Genomic DNA, 19,252 nt, shown 5'->3' on the forward strand with positions numbered 1-19,252 from the left:
GGCTGGGTAGGACCTCCTGGAGCAGCTTTGCAGAAGGACCTGGGGGTGCTGGTGGGTGTCCAGTGGAGTTGCCTGTGTGTCCTGGGACCAGGAGAGATCCAAAGGACATTGGGAAGATTGAGGCCAGGAAGTGAGGGAGTGACAGTTCCCCTCTGCCCTGCCCAGGGAGGCAATTCAGGAGCACTGTATTCAGTTCTGCACAGTGCTGTGTCCAGTTCTGCCCAGTGCCATGTCCAGCTCTGCCCAGTGCCCTGACCATTTAAGTGCTGCTCTGGACTCAATCCTGGTGTCAGTGATGACGCTGTCTGAGTTGGGAGGTTGTGCCAGGTGCCCACTCCAGGTCCTTCCAGCCTGACCCATTCTGGGATTTGGGCATTCTGGCAGTTGCAGGTTGGGAATTGTCCACCGGAGGGCAGCAGCGAGCGCGGGAAATCAGCGTCACTGCGCATGTCCCGCCCCCAGCTGCAGTTCCCGGTGCCAACAGCAGGCGGCAGCACGAGCTGCTGGCACTGACAAGCGCCCGCCCCGCCCCATCCCGGCCCCGGGGGCTCTGCAATGGTTTGGGATGGAGCGACCTTAAAGCCCATCCGGTGCCAGCCCTGTCATGGGCAGGAACATCTTCCCCTGAGCCAGGCTGCTCCAGGCACCGACCAACCTGGCCTTGGACCTTTCCAGGAGCAGAGCAGCCCCAGCTTTGCTATTGATGGGTAATGTGATAATTGACTCTCACAATTAAAAGGTGAGTATTGTGTGTATGTTAAGAGAAATTTTGTTGATTTATGGTTTGTGATTGTAGTTTGGTTTTTGGACACACTTTGCTCTCCCCACTGTCCCCTTTCCCCCCTCTGTGTTGTTCCCACCGGATGGTCCTGGTTGTCGGGGTTGTCAGGGACATATGGGGGCCGGGCATGTACCTGTGCCCCTTGCATGGGGCTGTTGGGAATGGGGAAAACCTGTTAGGGAGGCATGGCATGCCTGACCTCACCTCACCTCACATCACCTCACCTCACCTCACCTCACCTCCAGTCAAGTTACAAGAAGGTCTCCACCAGCACACAGTGAAGAAGGGTTGAATGGCTGACTTTGGGAGAACCAGGGTTGGCTGATGCAACACTGGGGGTATAAAAGGTGAAGCCACCATTTTGTGGATGAGCCACTGGCAGTCGGCCACCCTCCCAGTGTTGCCTATTTTGCTTATTCAGTCCCTTTTTTGTGTTTGTTGTGGTTTAATAAACCTTTAAAATTTTAAAGTGAGCACTTTTTTCTCTCAGACACCATGGTCTCCATGATCACCATGGCCACCATGACCCCCAGAAAAATTTGCTCTCCAAGGCCACCTCTGCCACTTTTCCTGGAAGAAAAGGGAAAAAAGGGAGAAGAGTAGAGGAAGAGAAGAGGAAAAACAAAAATCTTTCCCATCCACTTTCTCCCCCAACATCTCCCTGACTGCCCTTTACTTCATTAGAAATTCATTCATTTGCATTTTTGCCCAAATTCTGTGCTTTCCCACATATTCAGGATTTAAACCCAAACCAACTCTATTTCCACCCCACAATTAATCCAACCCTGAAAGGAATAAGTCAAATGTTTCCTCACAAAGAGATTGTGAGAATCTGGTGGTGGATAGGGCCAGGGACATGTAGATAAGGAAGTGACCGGAGAAACTGTTAGTTTCAGAAAATGTTCTTCATTGACAGGGACTGCTTAGGCGAGGTCCTGCGAAATATCTGAACTTCGAGAAGTACTAAGACTTGACAGGCTTATGAATAATAATTTCCCTACCCAGAGTAAAGTTAAAGCTCATTTTAATGGTCATGTGTATGAGTTAAAGAAGGGCAGGCTGCGTAGCAAGGGGGTCATGAAGTGGCTGGATTGGGAAATCTGCACCTTCCAAGTATCTCACCAGTGGGGAAAGAGAGAGGAAGATATGGCTGGGAAATTGGGATAAAAAGGAGGCTGCATCGTCCAGCAATTTGAGCGACCTCATGAGGAAATTCCTCATGGCCACTCCCTGTTTTCATGAATAAAATTGCAGGGCTCTTCTGTCTCCTTTGTGCAAGGAAACCTCTGGCAAGGTTAATTTTTCTGCTCAAATGTTCAATCGCAAAAATATTGTTCCACTTGATTCCTAAGCAGTGTGCTAAGCTGCAGCCAGAGATTCATCCCCAAAATGGCGGCTCTGCCTTTTATACCGTTTGAGTTACTTCAGCCAAATAGATATTTGTAGGCAGTCATACATATTCAAAAATTTTCCTTAAAAATCCTTGTCCCCTACCAAAGTCCTTGACTTGACTGTTCGTTGCTGTCCATTGGTGTACACCTTCCTGCACTCTGATTGGAGGTGAGATTTTGCCGTGCCACGCCTCCCCAGCAACAGTTTCTCCCATTACCAATTGCACCAAGCAAGGGGCACAGGTACACGCCCTCCCGCCACATGACCCTGACAACCAGGGCCAACTGGTGGCAAGAATACAGAGGGGGCAAAGGGGAGTGTGGGGAGAACAGAGGCTGTCCGAAAAACAAACCACAATAACATAACAATAAAACAACAAATTTTTTCTTAAGAAACAAACAATATCCATTCCTTAATTGTGAGAGCCAATCATCATGTTACCCATCTATAACAAAGTTGTGCCTGCTCCGCTCCTTGAAGGGTTCAAGGCCAGGTTGGGCAGGCCCTGGAGCAGCCTGGCCCAGGGGAAGATGTCCCTGCCCATGGCAGGGCTGGCACTGGACAGGCTTTAAGGTCGCTCCATCCCAAACCATTGCAGAGCCCCCGGGGTCTTGATGGGGCGGGGCGGGCGCTCGGCAGCGCCAGCAGCTCGTGCTGCCACCTGCTGTTGGCACCGGGAACTGCAGCTGGGGGCGGGGCATGCGTACTGCTGCTGATTTTCCACGCTCTCGCTGCTGCCCTCTGGTGGACAATTCCCAACCTGCAACTGCCAGAATCCCCAAATTCCAGAATGGGTCAGGCTGGAAGGACCTGGAGTGGGCACCTGGCCCAACCTCCCAGATCAGGCAGCATCATCCCTAAACACAGAATTGGTTCCAGAGCAGCTCAGAATTGGACATGGCACTGCACAGAACTGGACACAGCACTCCTGATGTTACTCAATGGGAAGGACGGGATGGAGCACTCACTGACCTGTTGGCCCTGCTCTTCCTGATGCACCTAGATCCCTCCTGACCCCAGGCCACACAGCCAGCTCCAATGGTCACCCACCAACACCCCCAGGTCCTTCTACAGAACTGCTTCAGCTGTTCCACCCCAGCCTGGACTGGGAACTAATGACTGCCGCTCCCCAGGGAAAGGACCTGCTCTTGCCCTCTCAAAAATCCCAGTTTCCAGCCTTTAATGTCCCCTGAAAGCGGGATATGGCAGGATTCTTTGCCTGGAATGTGGTCAAGGGAGAATGCCCCATTTGGGGCCATCAGAGCTGCAATGAGATGAGTCTTGTGCTGATTTTGGTGCTGAATTGGGCTAAAACCAGCCCAAATCCCCAACCCTGAACTGACAAATGAGGGTGAAGCACCAGAGCTGGGCCTGGCTATCCATCACCTGACCTTGGGAACATCTAGTCCCCTCTCAGACAGATATTCCTCTCCCTTATTCCTGCTTGGAATGAAATGTGTGTGAGGTTCGTGCCCCTGGATGGGGATGCTCCCCACGAGAGGGGATTGAGAGAAAGAGACATTCCCATGAGTGTTATTGTGGGGAGTGACATTGAGCCCTGCTTAAGAATTGTGACCTTTTGCTGGCTGTGACAGATTTATTTAATAGAATTCTTTTGATAGGATTATGTTATAAAATGGCTTTGCACAATGACCTTGGTGGCCACACTGGCCAGGGTGGTTGAGAGAGTCTTGATGATCATGGTGGCCATAGTTGCCGCAGTGACCACAGTGACCTTGTGACTCGGAGGATCCTGGTGGCCGCTGCCAGGACCACGGCGGCCCAGAAGCATTCTCTGAGGTGGAAATTTTCCATGGGGACGCTCCTACATGGGGGAGAAAGATGGACTCCAGGGGGACCATATAGGGAGAGAGGGGGGTGGGGACAGCCATAATGGGGAATTAGGGGTGGCAGGTAATATGGGGGCTGTGAGGAGACAGGTGACAGGATGTCAAGGAGGTCACGGAGGGGTTTAGGGGCCCGGGGAGGCCCAGGGATCATGGTGGGCTTAGGAGGGGTCAGGGGTTGCCATGGGGTTGAGAGGGGTGACAAGGGTTCAGAGAGGGAGTACCAGGGAGGGTCCTGGCCCATCTGCATTCAGCCCACAGGGCCCGTCCCAACAGCACTGCCTTTGGTGTGGAGGGACAGGATCCGTGCAGGGGGTTCCCTGTCTCTGTCCCCGTCCCTGTCTAATCCCTGGCAGGCCTGTCCCTGTCCCAGTCTCCTCTCAGATGTGGGGGTCTCCATCCCTGTGCCCTGTCATGGGCATTCGTATCCACATGCCCACAATCAGTGTCACCAGATTTGGTGTCCCCAGCATGGGATATTCCTGTCCCCAAACTCTCAGTGAGTGTCTGCCCTCCTTGTGCCCTGTCATGGGTGCCCCCTGTCCACAACTGGCGTCCCCAGCACTGTGTGTTCCTGTTCCCCACCTACAGTGAGTGTCCCCAGCACTGGGTATCCCTGTCCTTGTCCCCAGCCATGGATGTCCTTGTCCCCCCATCCACAGTGAATGCCCCTATCCCCCATCCCCAGTAAATGTCATTGTCACCTGTGCCCTATTATGGGTGTCCCCATCACCCCAGGCTGTCCCCTCCACTGTCACCTCACAGCAAAGCACAGTTGTATTTGCTGAAGGTCCCATTGGAGCGGAGACTGATCCATGACTTCTTCCCATTCTGGGTGACTTTGGTGACCTCAAATGTTTCATATGGTGGGATCAACACCTCTTGGTTGTTCAGATAGAAGGAAAAAGCCTGGATGTCCACACCGTGGCACATCTGAACCTCAAATATGGTGTCTGTTCCATATTTCTCGGCAACCTCTTTTCTCAGCGACGTCGATGTGAATTGGCCAAATCAGACCTTCTGACCACGCCGTGCCTGGAACCAGATGTCATGCACACCCCAGAACACATGGTAACACTGCCTGTTCTGAGCCTGCCTCAGGGTCACCAGGGCCTTGGTCAGCAGGAAATGCAGTGTTTTGAAGTGGAAGTTGTTCCAGTACTCCTGGGGGGAGTGCCCGGCCGCACGCATGGCTGCGTTGAAATCCTTGTAAATGTCCTTTGTTGTGTAGGCCATGAGAGCAACGGCCTGGGCTGGGGACGCCAGAGGGGACACATGGGAGCCCCGCTTGTGCCACTCAGCCTCGGCCTTCACCCAGGTCTGGGTGAAGAGAGGATTATCCTGTAACTCAAAGTTAATGAGGGCTGGCAACGCCGCCGTCATGGCAGGGGCTCAGCCCCGGTACTGGTCATCGAAGGAGTCCCTGGCCATGTCTAGGGGCACCACCTTGATTGCAATGGCAGTTGCCATGGTCATTGCCAGCAGTGCCAGTGTGTGAGCCAGGAGGGCCATGGCAGGGAGAAGCCTCCAGGAGAAACCTAGGGGCTGGTGTGGGACACTGGGAGAAAAAAGGGCACACACTGAAGGGACAATTAGGGCACACAAGGGTACATAGGAAGGGTCCCTCTGTGAGGGGCTGAGGTAAGGAAGGGGTCAGACCGCAGGAAAGGGGGCAGCTCTGGTTAGAAGACCCCATGACACATCCTGGAATGCTGCTTGGAAAACCTGGGGTCATTCCAGGACTCCCCAGGGTCACTCAGACCCCCAGGATAAAAATCCCACTCCCATGGTCTCATAACTTCAACTATTAGCAGCCTCCCAGCCCCTAAGACCAGGATTCAAATTGTGAGGTCACTCCCTGTCCCCCCAGCATTGCCCCCCAGGACCCCAGTCCCAATCCCACAAAGCCCCCCTGGACCCCACTGCTGTGTCCCCCCCCATTGTCATTCCTGTGCCCATAAGCCCCCCAACCCCATTCCCATCCCCGTGTCCCTTCCCCCTTAGCGTCACCCCAGCCCCTCTACTGTTCCCCAGCCCATATCCTGGGGACAATCCTGACCTCCTCAGCGACCCCTCAGTGCCCCACCAATCTCCATTCCCAATCCCAGTCCTGTGGTTACCCTTCTGATGTCCCCCCAGTGCTCCCAGGAACTCAAGCCTGCTCCCAATGCTCTGCAAATCTCTTGTAGTGCTGGGCTGATTACAAACCCCAACTAAATCCCAAAACCCACTCCCTCAGCCCCCATTGTCCTCCTCAGCCCTCTCCCAGTCACTTGACACTTTTGGATTCACCCCAGAACTTCAACCCAAATCTGGGGGTCACTCCCTGCCCCCCCACAACATCCACCCTGGAGCCCCCCATGGTACCACCCTGCAATCCCAGTCCTGTGTCCCCCCCTCAAATGACACCATTGTCCCACCAAGCCCCTGATACTGAAATTGGCCGGAATGAACGCCCTTATAAAACTGGAGGTATCAGAAAGCCGGAATACTTTCTCAGCTCAGACTCACAGCAGATCTCACCTGGTCCTGCAGCTCAGGGGGGACTTTGCTACAGGGTATTTATCCACTACAATTATAAATATTCATTAGAAGAGTGAGATTAGGGTTGTGGGGAGAGAGCTATAAGAGAGAGAATAGAAAGTTTCAGATCCCTTAATGGTGCTGGATAGAGCTGAAAGATGAACGGGCAAAAGCAAGAAAAGGAGGTAGAATTGAGGATAACCAGGATGAACATGGATAGAATCCATGGAGAAACAGATAAAGGAACTCCAGCGAAGGTTTTTTGCAAGTTCTGGAGCACTGAAGGAGCAGCGCCTGCAAAAAGCAGAAGTTGCAGGAAAGGTCATCTGGCATATTGGGGCAATCAGTGAAAACCACACCCAGAAACCCCTTTGGATGACCCTCCAGTACCATAAAAGGACTTCCAGAAAGAGGCAGAAGCATGCAGATTATTTCCAGAGAAAGTGATATATCTGCATTAGTTAAGAAGCCCCTTCTAATGAATACTTATGATTATGATGGATAAATACCCCATGGTGGCAGCCATGGTCGCCATGATCACCAAGACTCCCTGTAACAAGGCTACCACAGCCACTGTGACCACTGTGACCACCAACGCCATTGCGCAAACAATTCTATTAAATAATTCAATCATAACAATTCCATTAAATAAATCTGTCAAAACCAGAAAAAAGTGACAATTCCTAAGCAGGGCTCAATGTCACTCCCCACACCAACACTCATGGGAACGTCTCTTTCTCTCAGCCTCAAGGAGGATCCTTGGGAGCATGCCCTTCCCGAAAGAGGAACCTCACGCACATTCCATTTCAGCTAATGGACAGCCAGGCCCAGCTCTGGTGATTCAGCCTCAGTTGTCAATTCAGGCTTGGGCATTTGGGCTGGTTTTAGCCCAATTTAGCACCAAAATCACACCAGGACTCTCCCAGGCAACCCTAATGGCCACAAATGGAGCATTGACCATTGGCCACTTTCCTGGCAGAGCATCCTGCCATATCCTGCACTTCAGGGAAACCTTAAAGGCTGGAAGTTGAGAGGTTAAAAAGGGAAGGGCAGGTCCTGTCCCTTTGGGAGGGACAGTCCCCAGTCTCAGACCAGGCAGGGTGGGACCTGCTGGAGCAGCTGTCGAGAAGGACATTGGGGTGCTGGTGGGAGACCAGTGGAGCTGGCAGTTTGGCCTGGGGTCAGGAGGGATCCAGGGGGTATCGGGAATAGCAGGGCCAGGAGGTCAGGGAATGACCGTGCCCCTTGGTCCTGCCCAGGGAGACACATCAGGAGTGCCGTGTGCAACTCTGTCAAGTACTGTGCACTGTTCTGGGCTGCTCTGGACCCAATTCTGTGTTTAGGGATGATGCTGCCTGATCTGGGAGGTTGTGCCAGGTGCCCACTCCAGGTCCTTCCAGCCTGACTCATTCTGGGATTTGGGGATTCTGGCAGTTGCAGTTTGGGAATTGCCCACTGGAGGGCAGCAGCGAGTGCGGGAAATCAGCGGCACTGCGCATGCCCCGCCCCCAGCTGCAGTTTCGGGTGCCAACAGCAGGCGGCAGCACGAGCTGCTGGCGCTGCCGAGCGCCCGCCCCGCCCCATCCCGGCCCCACGGGCTCTGCAATGATTTGGGATGGAACGACCTTAAAGCCCGTCCGGTGCCAGCCCTGCCATGGGCAGGGACATCTTCCCCTGGGCCGGGCTGCTCCAGGCACCACCAAACCTGGCCTGGGACACGGCCAGGGATGGGGCAGCCACAGCTTCTCTCAGCAGCCTGTGCCAGGGCATCGCCACGATCATAGGGAAGGATTTTTTAGGAAAATTGAGTGGTGATTTCTTCAAAAAATGACTCAGAGGGTTGGGGGTCTTTAGGAGAAATTGGTGTCTTCAAAATGGGTCTTGATATCTCTGCATGAGAAGACATGAAGTTTGTCACAGAAGCCTGGTGGTTTGACCAGAAAGTTTGATGTCCTCAACTTTTGGCTAATAAGAAATAGGGTTCCCACACGTCGTCATCTTATTGCAAAAGTTGCCATACCTTCTTGGTGATTTCTCATGGGCAGCTCCTCACAGCACTGACTCATTCTTCTTCACAGCACAGCCAACAAACTCCAGCTCTCTCTTCACCCAGCTTACCCATTCTTTTACAACCCTCATCCTTATTAGACGCCGTTGTGGCCTGTTAAAGGCAGGCCTATTCCTAATCTTTGATAATTAGCGCAGCTGCACCTCCTCAGGGGTGAGATTACCTTCTGCACTATCTTTATTTTCTTACATTCTTTCCCTCCACATCCACACAGTCTATTCCATAACCCAGACAGCCCGAATTCCTGAGCTTTGGGAGAAAATGACAGTTTCAAGGGGGATACGGGGTAGGTGATTTGGGAATGCTGCACCTTCCTGGTACCTCAGCCAGTGGGGAAAGGAGGAAGACAATGTGCAGCCAGGAGTTTGGGATAAACAGAGGCTGTGTCCTCTGAAACATGGAGAGAGAAACCCCACGGGGGCATGGCTGTGGAAACTCTGTCCCTTATTTAAATCAAGTTTCAAGACAACTTTGTGAACACTTGGCTTTTCAGAGTGTGACTTTTCCCCCCATTCTGAAGGTGCTGGGTAAAGCTTAAAGTCTGACTGGCAAAAATGATAAAAGGATGTAAAAGTATTTACACAGGACAATTAAAGTGGCTGGAAGCAGTGGAGAAAGAGATAAAGGGAACTCCAGTGGGGTTTTTGACAAATTCTGAAACACAGAAGGAGCGGCACCTGCCCAAAGTGAAAGTTTGAGCAAGGTCATCTGAGATATTGCAGCACTCAGTGAAAATGACCCCCAGAAACCCCATTTTTATGACCCTCCAGGACAATAAACATTATTTCCTAAAAGAGGCAGAGCCATACCAATTATTTACGGGAAATGTGCTGATTTTGTACTAGCTAAGGAGCCCATTTAAATGAATATGTATAATTAGGACAGGCAGATTCTTTGTGGCAAAGTCCCCTCTGTTGTGCAGGACCAGGAGAGATCTGCTGTGAGTCCAAGCTGATAAAGAATTCTGTCTTTCTGTTCCCTCCAGTTCGGTCAGGGAGTTCACTTCAAACAATTTCAGTATTGGGGGCTTGGGGAAGCCCTGGGAACACTTGTGGTGGGACAATCCAGATGCCATCATGGCATCGGGACTGCGAGCCTGGGAGGAATGTGGGGGGGGACCCTCAGGGAGGATGTGAGGTGGGATTGTTGTCCTGAGGGAGCCTGGGGGACACTGGGGGACATAGGACTGGGATTCACTGAGCTCTGTTGGGCAGCAGAGGGGAACTGGGAGTGTGACTGGGGCCATGGGAGGGCTGGAGGACACTGCAGGGGGCAGGGGGTGATCCCTACTTTTGGGTTGGGCCCCTGACCTGTAGCATTTCCAACAACTCCAAAGAGGACACCAGACTAGGAGTGGGAATGGGGTCTGTGGGTGAGCCAAGAGGGACACTTGGGGAGTCAGGAGGTGACCCCAGGATTGGATTGGGATCCTGAGGGGGCAGAGGGGATCCCAGGGGAATGACACAAAACTGTGGGAGTGGAAAATCGGTCGCAGGGGGGGGCTGGAGGACACTGAGGCATCCAGGAGTGACCCCAGGATTTGGGATCAGGCTCCCAGGATGTGTCCAGGGGTCTCCTGGCCAAGCCTTCTCCCCTTCCCAGGCTGAGCCCACCCTCCTTCCCCAGACCCTGACTGATGGATCTTCTCTGTGTCCCATGGTGACCCTCAGTGTCCCTCAGTCTTCCCTCAGCATCCTCCCAGTATGCCTCAGTGTCCCCTCAGCATCCTCTCAGTGTCCCATCAGTGTGCTGCCGTGTTCCTCAGTGTTCCCCATGTCCCACAGTGTCCCCTCAGTTTCCCAGTGTCCCCAGTGTCTCACACTGGTCCTGGTGGCATCTCCCCTCTCTCTGGATCCTCTGGTTTGGACCCTGGCACAGCTGGCAATGACCGTGGCCACCACAGCCATCACAGTGGTGCCTCTGGACATGGCCTGGGACTCCTTTGATGACCAGTACTCCGGCTGCCGACACTCCATGATCGAGCTGCTGCAATCCCTCAACTGCTTTGAGTTCCAGAAGAATCCTTTGTTTGCCCAGGTCTGAGTGAAGGCTGCGGCCGAGTGGTGGAGGCGGGGGCCACCTGTGACCCCTCTGTCCCCAGACCAGGCCATCGCCCTCATGACCTACACAATGAAGGACGTGTACAAGGAGTTCAACACCGCTGTGCTTGTAGCTGGGCGCTCCCGCCAGGAATACCAGAACAACTTCCACTTCAAAACGCTGCATTTCCTGCTGACTGATGCCCTGGCAACACTGAGGGACACTCGGGGACCACGGTGTCACCATGTGTTCCAGGGGTGCGCGGGGTCCCGTTCGAGATGCGGCGTGGTGACACCGTCCGGTTTGGTCGATTCACATCAACATCGCTACATAAACAGATCGCTCAGCAATTTGGGACAGACACAATGTGTCAGGTTCAGACGTGTTACGGCGTGGACATCCGAGAATTCTCTTCCAATCCTAGTGAGGAGGAGGTGCTGATCCCACCCTTTGAGACCTTTGAAGTCACCAATGTCACCCAGGAAGGGGACAGGGCATTGATCCAGCTCTGCTCCAGCGGGATCTTCAGCAGGTACAGGTGCAAGTGGCTCCGACATGACATCATGGGGATAACCTGGAGCAAAGGGATACCCATTGTGGGTATGAGGACACCCATGTTAAGGCACAGGGGACAATGACACCCACAGGTGATGGGGGACAGGGAGAGGGACACCCATGACATGCCACAGGGACAGGGACCCCCACATCTGGGAGGGGCCAGGGACACCCCTTCCAGGGGAGTTCAGGGACAAGGACAGGGAAAGGGACAGAGACGGGAACCCTCCTCTGCTGACTCTGTCCCTCCTCTCTTCAGACCAGCTCTGTGGGGACTGGCCATGTGTGCTCAATGCGGGTGGGCTGGGACCATCCTGACACCCCCTGAACCTTTTGCACCCCCCGTCACCTCTCATGGCACCCCCTATCTCCCCATGACCACTCATCCCTAAAGTCCACCATGACCCCCCTGAAACCCCTTCCTCCGTGTATTTCCCCACTGCCTCCCTGACACCTCGTCATCCCTAAAGCCCCCATGATCCCCCTGACCACCAATCTCCCTCCTGTACCCAGGCCACCAATTGCCCCCAACCCTCCCACCAGCCACAGCCCCTTTTCTCTCCTCACCTCATGTTATGGCCCCCTCTGAACCCCTGACACCCCCCATGGCCCTCCTGACCCCCCTGATGCCCACCCCCATAGTACTCCATACCACCTGAACTCCCCTCATGGCTCCACCTTTACCCCTGTAATCCTTGACCCCTCTCTGACCCCCCTCAACCCACTCGCCTCCATAGACCACTCATCCCCCTCTTTTACCCCCCAGGCGGGAGTATCCCCAGGGCCCCCTCCCACCTCAGAGGTCTTCTACTGACCTCTACAGCTCTGGCAGTGGCCAGCAGGATCGTCTGAACCACGAGGCAACAAAGGTCACTGTGGTCACCACGATCACCAAGGCCACCATGACTCCCAGAGAAAGGAGGCAACCAAAGCTACCAAGGCCACCACTGCCATTTTCCCTGGGTGGAAAAAAGGGACAAAAGAGGAAGAGAAGAGAAGAAGAAAATCCTGCCTACTCCCCACCCCCCAACATTTCATTAACTGCCCTTAACTTCTTTGGAGATGAATTTATTTGCATTCTTGCCCAAATCCTCTGAATTCCCACATATTCAGCACTTAAACCCAAACAAACTGTATTTCCGCATCCCAATTAATTCAACCTAGAAAGGAAGAAGACAAATGTTTCTTTACAAACAGATTGTGTGAAGCTGGTGGTAGATAAGGCCTGGGACTTGTAGAGAAGGAAGTGACTGGAGAAACTATCTGTTTCAGAAAATGTTCTTCATTGACACGGACTTCTGCTCAGACAGGGTCCTGCAAAATTTCTGAATCTTGAGAAGAATAAAAAAAAGACTTCACAGACTTATGAATATTATTTTTCCCACCCAGGGTGAAGTTAAAGCTCATTTGAATGGTCATGTGTCTGTGTTACAGAACTGCGGGGTGTGGAGCAAGGGGGACGTGAAGTGGCTGGATTTGGGAGTCTGCACCTTCCGAATACTTCCGCCAGTGGGGAAGGGGAGTGGGAGATATGGCCAGGAAATTTGGATAAAAAGGAGGCTGTGTTGTTGTCCAGCAATTTGAGAGATGTCGTGGGGAAATTCCCCATGAATGTTCTTTTCTTCTCCCTTTTTTCATGAATAAAATTACAGGATTCTTCTGACTCCCTGGTGCAAGAAAACATCCGGCAAGGTGAATTTTTCTGCTCAAATGTTCAATTGCAAAAATGTTCCACTTGAATCCTAAGCAGATTCCACTTGAATGCTTAGCTGCTGCCAGAGTCTCATCCACAAAATGGCAGCTCTGCCTTTTATCCCCCTGGAATTGCATCAGCCAAATGCATATCCATAAGCAGTCATACATATACAAAAATTTTCCTTCTATATCCCTGGCCCCTCCCACAGTCTGCCAGTTGACTCTTCCTTGCTGTCCATTGGTAGACACCTTCCTGCAGTCTGATTGGAACTGAGATTTTGCCATGCCACGCCTCCCCAGCAACAGGCTGGGCCCTTTCCCAATTGCCCCATGCAAGGGGCACAGGTACAGGTCCTCCCTCCACATGACCCTGACAGCCCTGACAACCAGGGCCATCTGGTGGCAACAATACAGAGGGGGGAAAAGGAGACTATGGGTGTCCTGGTTTAGTGCAAATTTGGGAGAAAACCTCCAAAAGGGGCCCCTCCAGAAATCAAACCTACATGGCCCCTCCCCCCAGCCAGTTTGGGAAAGAATTTCCTTGGAGAGAAGTGGAAAGAACCTTTTATTTAACAGGCCAAGCACTCCCCAGCACACAACATGAACAATACCACATGACAAAACTCATTCGCTGCTCTGAAGAGATGACAAATTTGGAAAGTGTCTCCAGTGGTTGGTCGCTCTGTCACCAGTCCTTCAGGTGCTGGAAAAGGTTGCTGCCCAGAACAGGCCCCACCAGGCTACAAAGTGTGAGCTCTCGCTGTTTCCCCGTGTCCCAGTCTGGAGCGGGCGATAATGGTTCCAAGAAAAGGGAAAGAAAAGCAGTCCATGAAAACTCGGACTGCCTCAGCTAGATAAACTAAGTAACTAACCAAGAAAGCAAAAGGAGCATGGTGTTCTGCCCCATCCATGCCTAGATATCAACAGTGTGACAGCAGACCGTGGAGGAGCAGTCCAGTCCCTGATAACAAAACTCTGTGCTTTTTCCTCTCCCCACCTTCACTCTCAGCCAGTCTTGAGGGCACAGAATATAATATCCAGCATAAACAGAACAAACAATTGTGGGTACAAGAATCATAACATCCCCCTAGGACACTGGGAAAACAGAGGGTGTCCGAAAACCAAACCACAAAAACATAATCATACTCCAACAAAACTTCTCTTTACATGTTAACAATATTCATCCCTTAATTGTGAGAGCCAATCATCATGTTACCCATCTATACCAAAGCTATGGCTGCCCTACTCCAGTTCAAGGCCAGGTCGGGCGGTGCCTGGAGCAGCCTGGCCCAGGGGAAGATGTCCCTGCCCATGGCAGGGCTGGCACCGGACGGGCTTTAAGGTCGCTCCATCCCAAACCATTGCAGAGCCCCCGGGGCAGGGATGGGGCGGGGCGGGCGCTCGGCAGTGCCAGCAGCTCGTGCTGCCGCCTGCTGTTGGCACCGGAACTGCAGCTGGGGGCGGGGCATGGGCAGTGACGCTGATTTTTCCGCTCTCGCTGCTGCCCTCCAGTGGACAATTCCCGAACCACAACTGCCAGAACGCCCAAATCCCAGAATGGATTTCTGGGAGGGCCCAGGATTTCAGGAAGGACCCAGAGTGGGCACCTGGCCCAACCTCCCAGCTCAGGAAGCGTCATTGCTGAGAGCAGGACTGGGTCCAGAGCAGCCCAGAACAGGACATGGCACTTGGCAGAGCTGGACACAGCACTGCTGATGTGCCTCACTTGGCATGGCAGCGAGACACGGTCACTCCCTGACTTTGTGGCCCTGCTCTTCCTGATTCCCTCATGATCCCTCCTGGTTCCAGGCCACAGGGCCGGCTTCACTAGTCACCCACCAGCACCCCCAAGTCCTTCTCCGCAGCTTCTCCAGCAGTTGCCCCCAGTCAGAACTGGCACTGGGGACTTTCCCTCCCCAGGGACAGGACCTGCCCTTGCCCTCTTCAACCTCCCAATTTCTAGCCTTTAAGGCCCACCTGAAGTGTAGGATGTGGCAGGATGCTGTGCCTGGAATGTGCCCAAGGGTCAATTTTTGCCCCGTTTTTGGCCATCTGGCCTACATTGAGAGGGGTCTGGCACTGATTTTGATGCTGAATTTGGCAAAAATCAGCCCAAATCACCAACCCCGAATTGACAACTGAGGGTAAACCACCAGAGCTGAGTCTGGCCACCCATCACCTGACCCTGCGAATGCCCAGTCCCCTCTCAGACAGAGATTCCTCTCCCCTGTTCCTGCTGGAAATAAAATGTGCGTCCGGTTCCTCCCTCGGGAAGGGGATGCTCCCCAAAGGTCCTCCTTGACATTGAGGGAAAGAGACATTGCTAATGTGTTGTGTGGTGAGTGATACTGAGCCCTGCTTAGGATTTGTCACTTTTTGCTGGCTTTGTCAGAATCATTTAATGGAATTGTTATGATTGAATTATAAAATAGAACTTTTTTACACAATGGCCTTGGTGTGCACAGCGGTCACAGTGGCTGTGGTAGCCTTGTGGCTGAGGGTGTCTTGGTGATCGTGGAGGCTGTGGCTGCCACAGTGACCACAGTCACCTCAGTGATCTTGCTAGCCTAGAGCTCAGAGGATCCCTGTGGCCCATGCCAGGTGTGTGGTGGCCAGGAGGAATCCTCGGAGGTGACAAGGTGGCCTTGGGATGCTCCCACCTGGAGCAAAAAGAGGGGTATATTAGGAGACCATGTGGGGAGTGAGGGGGTTGGGAATGGCCATAATGGGGGGGGTTAGGCATTGCAGGAGAGATGGGAGCCATGAGGTGACAGGTGACAGGATGTCATGGTTGGGGTGATATGGGGGGTAGAGGGGCTCGGTAGGTCAGCGGAGTCATGGTGGTCCTATGGATGACAGGGGTCAGGGATAGTCAGGGGTGCCAGGGGGTGCCAGGGGTTCAAGAAGTGCCATGGGGGGTTGTTGCCCACCCGTGTCCAGCACTCGGGGCCATCCCAGCAGCACTGTTTTGGAGGGGCAGGACAGGTTCGGTACAGGCAGGGTCCAGTCTCTGTCAACCCCTCACAGGAGTGTTCCTGTCCCTGCCCCCTCCCAGAAGTGGGTATCCCCATCCCTGTGCCCTGTGATGGATGTTCTTGCCTCATGCCCACAATGGGTGACCCCAAATTTGATGTCACCAGCCCTGGGTGTCCTAATCCCCCCCACACAGTGGGTGTTCGTTGGCCCCCATGCCCAGTGAGTATCATTGTCCCCTGTGCCTTATCATGGGTGTCCCTTTGGCCACAGTGGATGTCCCCATCGCCCCAGGCTGTCCCCTGTGCTGTCACCTCACAACCACGCGCAGTTGTATTTGCTGAAGGTCCCTGTGGAGCGGAGATTGATCCATGTCTTTTCCCCATTCCGGCGGACTTTGGTGACCTTGAAGGTCTCAAAGGGTGGGATCAGCACCTCCTCCTCCCCTGGATACATGGAAAACTGCCCGATGCCTACGCCATGGCATGTGTAAACCTCAAAAATCGTGTCTGTCCCAAAGTGCTGAGCAATCTCTTTATGTGGCGACGTCGATGTGAATTGACCAAACCGGACCCTCTGGCCACGCTGCGCCTTGAAACGAACGCCACTCACACCCCGGAACACGTGGTGACACTGCCTGTTTTGAGCGTGCTTCAGCGTCACCAGGGCATCAGTCAGCAGGAAATGCAGCGTTTTGAAGTGGAAGTTGTTCTGGTATTCCTCACGGGAACGCCCCGCCACACGCACGGCCGCGTTGAACTCCTTGTATGCATTCTGCGACGTGTAGGCTATGAGAGCCACAGCCTGCCATGGGGACACCAGAGGGGACACAGGAGAGCCCCGCTTGCGCCACTCAGCATCAGCATGATACCAGCTCCAGGCAAAGTGAGGATTCTTCTGGTACTCAGAGTTGTAGAGGGATAGCAGCTTTGCGTTCATGGCAGGGCCACAGCCCCGGTACTGGTCATCGAAGGAGTCCTGGGCCATGTCCAGGGGCACCACCTTGATGGCCACGGTGGCCGCGGTTATTGCCAGCAGTGCCAGGGTCTGAGCCAGGAGGGCCATGATGGGAGGGGCCACCACGAGCAGTATGGCACACTAGGGGACAAGGAGGGGCACACTGAGGGGACAATTCGGGCACATGGGGGTACATGGGAAGTGTTCCTCTATGAGGAGCTGAAGAGGGGTACTAGGCTCAGCCGTGAGGTGGAGGGGCAGTTTCGGCTTGAAGCCCCCTGGACACATCCTGGCATGCAGATTACAAATCCTGGGGTCATCCCTGGATTCCCCTCAGAGCCCCAGGGCAATCCCACTCCCATGGTCCCATGTCCTCAACCCTTAATGTCCTCCTGGAACCCCAGGAAATTATACCAAATTCTGGGGTCACTCTCTGCACCCCCAGCAGTGTCCCCCTGGACAGCAATTCTGTGTTGCCCCCCAGTGTCGTTCTGTGCCCACCAGCCCCACAACCCTACTCCCAGTCCCATCTCAGTAGTGTGACCCATGCCTAAACCCTGGGAAAAATCCCTGACATCCCCAGAGTCCCCTTAGTGCCCCACTAGCCCCTCATCCCAAACCCAGTCTTGTGTTTACTCTTCCACTGTTCCCCCAGTGCTCCCCAGGACCTCATTCCTGTTCCCACATCTCTTTAGACCTCTTGTGAACCAAGGCCCTTCTGGGACTTCACCCACATTCCAAAAGCCATGCCCTCACCCCCCCCCACCCAGTGTCCCCAAAGTCCCTCTCCCAGACCAAAAACCCGCTCCCAGTCCTGATACCCATTTCATGTCAATCCAGGACCCCAACCCAAATCCAGGGGACATCCCCTGCCCCTCACCACATCCCCCTGGAGCCCCCTATGGCCCCAGTCCATAATCTCAATCCCATGTCCCCCCACAAGGTTCCCCATTGTCCCCCAGCCCCTGATACCAAAATCAGCCGGAGTCAACTCCCTGATGGAGCTGGAGGTATCAGAAAGCCGGAATTCTTTCTCAGCTCGGACTCACAGCAGATCTCTCCTGGTCTGGCATGTCATGGGGTACATTGCTTTTGCAATTTTATCCACCAGAATTATAAATATTCATTAGAAGGGGCTTCTTAGCTAATGCAGATTCATCACTTTCTCTGGAAATGATTTGCATGGTTCTGCCTCTTTCTGGAAGTCCTTTTATGCTACTGGAGGGTCATCCAAAGGGGTTTCTGGGTGTGGTTTTCACTGATTGCCCCAATATGCCAGATGACCTTTCCTGCAACTTCTGCTTTTTGCAGGCAGTTCTCCTTCTGTAGTCCAGAATTTGCAAAAATAGACCTTCACTGGAATCCCCTTTGTAGGCGAGACCGCGGGTAGCGCAGTCGGGACGGACGGAGACGAGAGATCGCTGAAGCCAGGTGGTGGAACTTGCGGTTTATTGCAAAGGGCCTGGGTTCAGGGCCCTGCTGGGAGCTGCCAGCTGCAGCTTGGAGCAGACTCGAGAGAAGAGAGAGGATGAGAGGGTAATAAGGTAAAAAGGCAAGAGCTAAGAGCATAGAAAAGTAAGTAAGAGCAAGAGTAAGAGTAAGAGTAAGAGCGCAAGAGTAAAAGCAAGAGAGCAAGAGTATGAGAGTACGAGTACAAAGTTCCCGTTACAATACAATAAATCATCTTCTGTGTTGAATATTCTGATTCTCACTAACCAATCTAGTACAACATACAAATACTATAGCATTTACATACAGCCTATAAGAATCACTACATTACCATACTGTGCTACATTTTAAACCCTAAAAACTACTCTTCAGACCCCTTCTGCCAAGCTGGCAGGGTCTGCTCTGACCCTTGGACCTGCCTGCTTGCAGAGAGTATTGTTTCATCAAAAGGGGATTACCTTCAGCCGGCCACACCATTGTTTTCCCGTTGTTCAGTAACTAAGGGATGTCAAAGCTTGCTTTCATTTCAATCTCGCTTATAGTTTCTATATTCTCAAAATCTTTTGCCAGGCAATCATATTTGTAAGGCTTTCCTGTTTCATCTTCCCCAACACCCGTTTAGCTGTTTCTCCATGGATTCCATCACCGTTCATCCTGGGTATTTACACTTCTACCTCCTTTCCTTGCTTTTGCGCATTCATCTTTAAGCTCTATCTAGAACTACTAAGGGATTTAAGTTTTCGTTCTCTCTCCTATTGCTCACCCCCCAGATCCCCAATCCCACTCCCACAGGCCCATGCAAACATAGGAACTCAGTGGACATCTACTTTGAGCATTGCTCATGCCCACGGAGCCATATGGAGAGACGGAAGATAGAGATAGAAGTCAATTAACAGCACAATGATCTCAGATTAAATATAAACAAGAATGATTGTCCCTCCTTGATTCCTCCCAGCTGCCCAAAGAAGTGGC

The 19,252-nt window shown here is 53.0% G+C and overlaps 1 protein-coding gene and 2 pseudogenes across 1 annotated transcript; 1 reads left to right on the forward strand and 2 right to left on the reverse strand.

Moving 5' to 3' along the window:
- Positions 1 to 4,779: 4,779 nt before the first annotated feature.
- Positions 4,780 to 8,042, reverse strand: LOC132329428 (NAD(P)(+)--arginine ADP-ribosyltransferase 2-like; annotated as a pseudogene).
- A 2,453-nt stretch (positions 8,043 to 10,495) lies between these two features.
- Positions 10,496 to 13,175, forward strand: LOC132329484 (erythroblast NAD(P)(+)--arginine ADP-ribosyltransferase-like; annotated as a pseudogene).
- Positions 13,176 to 15,274: 2,099 nt separating this feature from the next.
- On the reverse strand, positions 15,275 to 17,932 carry LOC132338960 (NAD(P)(+)--arginine ADP-ribosyltransferase 2-like). The gene is made up of 2 exons (XM_059868992.1): positions 17,804 to 17,932; positions 15,275 to 16,972 (listed from the first exon to the last, which is right to left on the reverse strand). The coding sequence occupies exon 2, from the start codon at positions 16,937 to 16,939 to the stop codon at positions 16,190 to 16,192; it is 750 nt and encodes a 249-aa protein (XP_059724975.1). The 5' UTR covers positions 16,940 to 16,972; positions 17,804 to 17,932; the 3' UTR covers positions 15,275 to 16,189.
- Positions 17,933 to 19,252: the final 1,320 nt, after the last annotated feature.

The sequence above is a fragment of the Haemorhous mexicanus genome, chromosome 1 (assembly GCF_027477595.1).
Source record: "Haemorhous mexicanus isolate bHaeMex1 chromosome 1, bHaeMex1.pri, whole genome shotgun sequence".
Lineage (NCBI taxonomy): Eukaryota > Metazoa > Chordata > Aves > Passeriformes > Fringillidae > Haemorhous > Haemorhous mexicanus.

What these genes read in the sequence shown, in the direction of transcription:
- LOC132338960 (XM_059868992.1), bottom strand. Translation starts at nt 16,939, where the DNA reads ATGGCCCTCCTGGCTCAGACCCTGGCACTGCTGGCAATAACCGCGGCC.